Source organism: Cloeon dipterum, chromosome 2 (assembly GCF_949628265.1).
Source record: "Cloeon dipterum chromosome 2, ieCloDipt1.1, whole genome shotgun sequence".
NCBI classification, from domain to species: domain Eukaryota; kingdom Metazoa; phylum Arthropoda; class Insecta; order Ephemeroptera; family Baetidae; genus Cloeon; species Cloeon dipterum.
Window position 1 is genome coordinate 26,200,168 of NC_088787.1, and position 8,254 is coordinate 26,208,421.

At 37.9% G+C, this 8,254-nt stretch overlaps 1 protein-coding gene across 1 annotated transcript; it reads right to left on the reverse strand.

Annotated features, from left to right (window-relative positions):
* Positions 1–95: 95 nt before the first annotated feature.
* On the reverse strand, positions 96–8,184 carry LOC135937119 (dipeptidyl peptidase 9). Its single transcript, XM_065480206.1, has 13 exons — positions 8,061–8,184; positions 6,816–7,169; positions 5,841–6,045; positions 5,607–5,742; positions 5,119–5,536; positions 4,274–4,611; positions 3,689–3,912; positions 3,496–3,631; positions 2,905–3,197; positions 2,470–2,622; positions 2,270–2,412; positions 1,358–1,469; positions 96–1,297 (listed from the first exon to the last, which is right to left on the reverse strand). Exons 2-13 carry the CDS (start codon positions 7,106–7,108, stop codon positions 1,205–1,207), a joined length of 2,544 nt encoding a protein of 847 aa, XP_065336278.1. The 5' UTR covers positions 7,109–7,169; positions 8,061–8,184; the 3' UTR covers positions 96–1,204.
* Positions 8,185–8,254: the final 70 nt, after the last annotated feature.

An 8,254-nucleotide genomic window follows, 5' to 3' on the forward strand; every position in this document is an offset into this window, starting at 1 on the left:
GTATAAACTTTGAATTTCGTTTATTCATTTCGAAAACTTCTTCTCTACTGAAATATATTAGGCTGATAAGTAATGGGTCCATGAAAAAAGAGAGATTTGTTAGCTGGCATTTGAAATTTTCATATTTATTATTGGCAATATGCGCTCAGAATGCAATACAGAGGATTATCTTAATCATCGTTCTCTTGCACGTTCTCGTGCGTGTAAATTAATTTTCTTTTGATTAAGTAACGAACATTTTAAATTAGATTGAGAGGCTACCTAACTTAGCCTCGGCCGCTTCTAAAACCGTTGCTAATACTGGTCACAACAAAATACATGCATTGCAGCTGCCTCGCTTTTCAATCACGCCACAAAATCGATCTACTTAATCATTTTCATACCTCTTCATCCTGTATGTGGTTCTCCAGCAAGTATGTCGCAAGCGAATTGTTAAAAATTTGATTAAAACCGCGTTGTTTTGATTGCTTTACCGAGGAAAATTCCTCAACATGCACACACGTCCACATCGGTCTTTACTCACTAAAAATTTGGTGCCTTTGACACGAGTTTAAAAAACTTTACAAAAGATTTCAGGGACTAATAAAGATTACTCACACGGGTTTTTAATATTTCTGAGAGTCAAAATTGTAAACAATAAAATAGAGTAAGATCCACGCACAGTTCGATTGGCAACCTTGTAACAATGTGTTGTTTACTTTGCAATGTGAGTTTAACAGATAAACGTAAATTTGAAAAATGATCAATTTGTTCAAATTTTTTTTCAACTAGTGAATAAATAGTGTCAACGATAGACATTAATAAATGAATAAAAAATGAAGTGTTTAAAAAATAATGAATAAATTGATAATTTTTTAATTTTTTTTATGCTAACTTATTATTGCACTATTAACAACACATCGTTACAACCTAAATGACTCTTGATAGGGTATCCATTTTACTTTCCAGAAAATTTTCAGGGAAAAATAAAATACAAGCTCAGGCCTAATAACTCCGCAATGATGTGTTGTTAGGGATTTTCGAATTGAGGTAAACACAGCCTTATGAAGTGTGTTACAGACAAACCATTATAATAAGTAATGCGGCCCAATGTCTTTGCTTACTCCTGCAGAAGCAGATAAGCTGTTGAAACAGGTGTTAATCACAAATACATTTCCATTCCACTCACAGTTGTTCGCTCGATGAGAGGAAAAACAACTCGGGCTCACAGGTTTTTGTTGAGAAACGCCAGCAGTTTAGTTTCGTAGTGCTTGCTGGCGTCAACACTGCGGAGACTGTGACGCTCGTTGGGGTAAACCTGTGATGCATTATGATTTAAGTTGAACGGACACAGTTAGGATTTATGTTGTGTGCGCACCTGCAATTGATATGGCTTTCCAGCTTTGACCAGCGCGTTGATTAACATGCTTGTGTGCTGAAAATGGACGTTTTCGTCTAGCAGTCCATGAATTATCAATAATCGGTCCTCACTGAAAATAAAATAAAAATTACATCAAAATAATTCCGCGTGAGATTGAGGAATGATTGAACAGGGTTTTTAAGACGCTTGAAATTGTAATAGTTACGAAACTTTCCTGAAAGTAATAAGTGAGAGGTGATGGGAGTCGAGGTCGAAAAAATGTGGTTGCATTGTTTTTGAGCATTTCAAAAATACCGAAAAAACAATCGAAAACAAAAATGAGAGACTGTAACTTTTTTTCTAGTGGAGACCAACTTTTTGTGTCAAGTTAACAAAATGATATGTAACTGGAAGACAATTTTCATATATTATAAATTCTCAAAATAAAAATGTTAAGTTTACAAAATTATATTCCCTTTTAATATTTGACATGTTTTTATATTTACATCACTCAATTTTCTTAAAATATACACTGCAGCAGTTTCTAAAATCAATTCTGACTTTAAATTTGAGAAATTTGAGTGTCTCTGTGTTGGAAACATAAAACGAAACCTAGCTCGCAGATTTTCGACAACTTCAGAATTTAGACGCTCAGGGTCACGTCAGGTCAGGCCCTAAAGGTTGAACCTGGCTTTGAATTGGCCAATATTAGTCTCTTAAGTGTTCCAAATAAGTTTTTTTTTAAAAAAAAAATATTCATCAACGAGAAATTTTTTTCAGCTCAAAACTTGTGCCTGTATAATCGGCTTTGATCCGGAATACTAACTTCAAACCTTAATTGCGGCGGGAGTACTGAGTGTGTGTGTAAAAAGATTTGTTGAAAATCCCGACAATTTAATATACATTTTTGCATTAAACCAATTAACTTACTCATCTGGGAACTGGTTGATGTATTGAAGGACGCAGCCAGATCTGTAGCCCAGCACGTTGCCCTCAGGCAAGCCCATGTACCTCTCTGTGTACCCAGTGTCGTAAAAACTCCACGAAGTCACTGGCGCCCCGGCTATTGACACCTAGATGTTTGGAAAACCGCTGTAAATAAGATGTGGGTTGGGAGCTACGAGGCGTACCTTAAAAATCTCAGGAAAGAGAGCAAGTCCAAGGAGACTCATGTATCCACCGTAAGACCAGCCGTGAATAGCCACGCGGTCCATATCGATGAATCCGAGCTTATTGGCCAGCCCCTGCAGCACTTCCACTTGGTCCGCTAGCTCTACTTGACCCTTAAATCAGTCCGTCAATGTTTTTTTACCCATAAATTATTAAAACATTAAACTAATTTGATTTATGTGTTGTCTGCAAATAAAAAATAATAATTACAAAATTTCATAGTGAGCTGTAACCAGTTACAGTGAGGGTGGACTAAGCATAAAAAATCATGTTGATTATTTTTATTTATGTTGAGAAGTTGTATCAATTTGGATTATTAAAATAAATGAAAACAGATCGATCAACATCTCAAATAAATTGCTATAATGGAGATCAAAGGTATAAAAAATTTGTACCATGCGGAAGTGGATGTGGCTTTCAAACTTGATGCCTCTGTGCAGAGAACCCCTGGAGTCGATGGCGAGCACGCAATAGCCCCTGGAGGCGAGCATGTGCATGCGTAGATGGCGCATTCCCTTGAACGAGTTAGACACAAGCTGAACCTCCGGCCCTCCATAAACGTTCAACACTGTTGGATACTGCCTTTCCGGATCAAATCCAGTCGGTTTGAACAACATCGCGTACAGCGTCTCACCAGACTTAAGTTGGTGCGTCAGGATTTCAGGACAATGACAGTCCACGTCTGGAACTATGAACGCAACGCATTTTTTTAGAATAAATTAATTGCATGCGATCTCTTATCAAAATTTTAATATCATCCTTTAAAAATTCTCTCCAAGTTTCGTGAAAAACTTTGCTGGAAATTTTAATGCAATTATCTGATTTTTGTAGCTTTTAGCTTGCGGTTAATTCTTATATAAATTCAGGTATTGTGTAAATACTATAAATAAATTAACTGTTTTTTATTACTCAGGGAAAATAAAATATTTTTGACATTTTACTTTAATGTCCATAGAGACTTTAAATAAGCACAATGAGCAACTTACACGATGGTTCTAGCAGATATCCTATCGGACTAAGGTTGACGCCATCAACTGTCCAGTCAGACAAAGTCACACGAAATACTTGACACGCTGGCAGCTGTCGAATATTGCTATAAACGCCGACAACCAAAGTGCATTCCTGAAAAACAATCGAGTTTTATTTATCCCTGCCGACAATTTGAAGAATAAAACGAACTTTATTCATGTCTATACTGTAAGAATATCCAGGTCTTGTGAGCAGTCGGATTTCACCTGGTTGACGTAAAGAGACAACATAGAGATGTTTCTCCAGGGGCGTTTCACGCATGCCTATGAAGTAGACAAGCTCGTGGTCCTCATCCACCCAAACAGAGCGAGGTAGAATCTCCCAATCGCCTGATGTCAATGCCAATCTTTTTACGACTTTTGCCCTTTGCAAGCCTATTAAACAATTTTAATGAAAAATTAACAAACACAAAAGGCTTAATTTTTTTCTGGAAGTAAAGAATAATATAGAAAGCACGTTAAATAAGACTTTAAGACTTTTGTGAGAATAATCCTTACTCCTACAGCAACGACAGTTCTTTCAAGAAAATACACAATAATTTTATTTTTCCTTCTGTAATTTTTAGTGATATTTGAAGCAGATTTTCCTTCTTTGGATGAATAATTTATGGCTTGGTTGAATTTAAAATGGAGGTTTGGTCACAGTAAGATGCTATGCGAAATGTGGGGTTTCCAAGAATTTCGTTGATTGTTTTTCTTTTATTCGCACTCATATATAAGTGTAGATTAAACTTACCATCTAACGGAACCGCTTCATCAACACAGTTGCCGAGCTGAGACGCGAGCGCGACTGTGACAAGGTAGAGATGGCGAAAGCCGCTTTCCTCGCTGGCCCAAAGAAAGGTGAGTTTGCCCTTAACCTCAGACGGAAAAAAGTGCAGGATGTCGTGCACGTTGATCCACACGCTGGTCGACTCCGAGTAGAGCAAGTGCACGTTAAGTGGATGCAGGCTGTGCGGTGAGGGCTGCTGGGGATTTGCCTCCCCATCTTCCTCCTCGACACAGAATGAGTCAACAGAAACCAGCACCAGGTCCAGCTGCTGCTGCCGCCTGTCTAGTAGCTGACACCACAAGCTACAGAGAGAAATTCTTTAGATTATAATAATTTAAATGGAAATACAGCAGTATTTGGAGTTAATGACGCAATTCTTTTTTTATTTTGTTAACCCTGTATTAATTCATCTTCGTTCCTTTAAGACTCTCTCCTTTTTGCCCTTTCTTGTTTTGACTTCACAGTAGAGCCCTATTTCATGCATAAAACAATAATTCAATTATTACTATCAACATTATGGAATATAACTTCCAGTGTTGACAGCTAAGAATGAATTTATTTTATGTTCAAGGTCGAGAAGAAGCTAAAATGTTGTGAAATCCTAGTTTGTCACTGATAATGCAATCAGTTTTGTTCAAGAAAAATCAATTATTGCTTTTACGCTGTTGAAATTAAAACTTTTTTATGGGTTTCAGGAAATTTCATATGAATTATCCATGAGCAAACTGTTTCTCATTTCAGTGTATATTTCAAAATGAGCTCTAAAAAATAATCTTTTTTTTTAAAAAAGGTGTAAAATTGAAACTCACTGTGTTCCATCAGAGACCCAACCAACGCGAACCAAATACTCATGGTAAGGAAAAAGGTTGTCCAAGCTGCGACTGAGGTTGAGGATTTTGACATCGGTAGGTCGCATGCTGGCGCTGCCAATCTTGAACTGCAGCATCTTGAGTTCCGACTTGGCGTTGGCAGTGCCTGCGCGAGGGAACCGAAGCTCTTCTACGCCAGTCACGCTGGGGAAGCAGCTCACCTCGACGTTTGACTCGTCCACCAATTCAAACAAGATTTGGTAGACGCCTGGCAAGGTCTGCTTTGGCTGCCACCAATATCCCTGGTACCGGCTGAACTCTTCCTGCATCACATAGCTTGGTGATCCGGCGCCCAGGGGGTCGTCGATTAAATTGAATGGAGCCCCTTTGTGGTAGTGCGTCAGCCGCACAGAGCTCCCTGTTGAAATTTCGTTTAAATAAATAAACATAAATTAATCATTTATATTATAATAACTATTAGATTCTACCTGATAAGCTATTTGTGAGCCAAATGTCGTGGTTGCAAACAAAAGCGACTAGGTCTGGGTTTGACGGGCATATCTGTGGACTCATTTTTGTTTGGCTCATGCTTGGGTCCAACTCGCTTGGGCGAAGAGCACTCACCTGATAAAAATTTTATAATTAAATTAAGTAAGCTCTACATCAATAATTGTAGCGTTGTCCTTACAAACAAGATTGGAAATTGGGAAAATTTTAATTACGTTTAGCGCGATGTCCACGCATTGATAAAGTCTGCTGGCGACAGGAAAGACGATGCGACCGCTTTCGGCATGCAGTTCGTAGGAAGTTAAGCCCCAGGTTGCCAGTCGCTTGCGTTCCCAGAGCAGCTGTTCCTCTCTGGACAACCGACTGCCACTTGTGAGCGATTGGAAGTTTGCCTCTAATACAGGATGCCACTGCAGAAGACTAAAAATATAATATTTTAATTAATTCAAGGGTCTTGTCGAGAATGAAATAGGCATCTAATAGCTGAAATTTTATACTTTTAACGCTATGACTTTATCTAGTATTTAAGTATCTATTCTAATTTTATTTTTACGTTCAATGAAGAAGGCTTATGAAGAAACAGGAATTTTTCAAGGAGGAAAATTAAACATGGCCATTTGAAGCGTTTATAATTAGATCTTGAATGTCTCCTTGTTAGAATTCTTTCAAGGCATTTTTAACTTGGTAAAAACACGTTTGTGCAACTTTAATTGAGACCAACCTAGTTTTTGTTTGAAAAATATTGATTTCTGTATTTAACTCGACTTGTTTGGACTGCATTCTATTACTCTAGTCTTGAAATATTTTCTATCATTAAAATATTTTTTTTACTATTTTCTAAGGCAACTGATGTTTGATAAAAGGTAGAATTTTCTGAAGCCACTTATTACCCCCTAGAAAGGATCACAAATATTGTATCATTTGTAAAGGGCTCTGTTGCTTTCTTCTCAGAGTTAATGCAACAACAAACAACGTTTTTCCAAATGCTAATCATCTCAATTATTTATTAAATTATTTTATTTCAAGGAAGCATATATTATAGTTATGTGTATTATGTGATAAACTCTTGTTGGTATTTGGTTGAGCTTTCCCCTATATGTATAAATCAAATTTAGTTCAGTTTATAGAAATATTTAAGATTCCCTAACGTCTAACTGACAGCTCCAAATCCTGCTATCCTAACTCAATACCTCCTGTTTGATTCCGCTTCGCCAGGGGCTGGGATGTCGGTTGCGAGCAGGGTGGATTCCCAGGCGGTGCTGGGCGGCGCGCCAAGGAAGTAGATGCGCGTCTTGCTGGTGCCCGGCACGCTACGGAAGGCGATCGAGCTAGGCAGCATGCTAGCCAGTGAGGACAGCTGTCGGCGCAGCTCGCACACCTCCGAATAGATTTCGGACCATGACTGGCAGACTGAATCCCGCGAACTGGGGGTCAGCGAGCGCTGCTTGCTGCCCAGCAGGGCCGAGTGCAGCTCTTCGTCCATCGCACAGGGTCGGCCACGAGCATCAGCGCCCACTCTCAAGTCCGGTCTGCCTTCATGCTTGCTGGAAGAATTGTGTAATCAATAAGTTATAATAAATTATCATGTTTGTAATATTTTGAGGGGAAATTTAAATTACAAAAATAAAATCTAAAAGATATTGAATATTAACTAACAACGCCTCCCTGAACAAACAAAACTGAAATTATAATGTATTCATGATTTATATGCATGCCTAAATAATTAAGAATAGCACACAGCAACCTATGTAAATTAAAAATACATAATCCTCTAGGAATTTTATTCGCTCAAAAGCAAAGTTTCACTGGTGAAACGATATTAGATTGTTAATATATCGACATATCATAATAAGAAACCAAAAAATGATTATCATTTCAGTCCAAGCCAAGCATGCAAGGAGGCGGAGGCTAATACTGCTTCTTCAGGAATGACCCTTTTGTGGATGTGGGATGGGCTGATGTTAAGGGTCAGAAAGAGAATGTAATTCGGGATAATGTCTTCAAGGCAAGCAAAATGTTTAAAAATGGCATTACATACTTAATCCTAAACCAGGTGCTGAAATTACAGCAAAAAATCTATTCATTTTAGAATATTTTCGGGGGAAATTTTCATTAAGAGTATCTATTTAAAGTTATGCCAATAAATTATTTTGCACTTAAAATTCGATACGATTCGCGTTGAATAAAGTGTGCCATCAAGAGGGCCTTGACCAGATTTAAAAGACACTCAGGTGACATTTTTGACAGAGCAGTGTTTCACAACCCTCATAGATACATACATCTCTTTAGCGCAATGTTTTGTAATAATATTTTTAATTGATCATTTCACTGTAATGACCAAAATAAAAATCTTAAAATATTAAATTTGCCCTGTTAATCTAATCACCAAATTTAATTCTTGGGAGCAACACAGCAGTATGTAAGCTTTTTCTCACCTGTCGTAATATTTTTTATTTTTATACCCGCAGCTGTCGGTCCGACTAAGTCAGACTTTTCAATGAAAATAACGAGATCAACAACAGCACAGCGCACGGCGGCCATGTTTGCGCGCGAAAGTAACCACGCGCTTATTAAACCATTAGGTAGCTCATCGCTCTCGTTTGGGTTTAAACTTTGAACCTTATAAAAT

Coding starts and splice junctions, on each gene's coding strand:
- LOC135937119 (XM_065480206.1), bottom strand. CDS start 7,108: ATGGACGAAGAGCTGCACTCGGCCCTGCTGGGCAGCAAGCAGCGCTCG. Junction 6,046..6,815: donor GAAGCGGAATCAAACAGGAG/GTATTGAGTTAG, acceptor TTATATTTTTAG/TCTTCTGCAGTGGCATCCTG. Junction 2,623..2,904: donor GCCACATCCACTTCCGCATG/GTACAAATTTTT, acceptor GACTGATTTAAG/GGTCAAGTAGAGCTAGCGGA.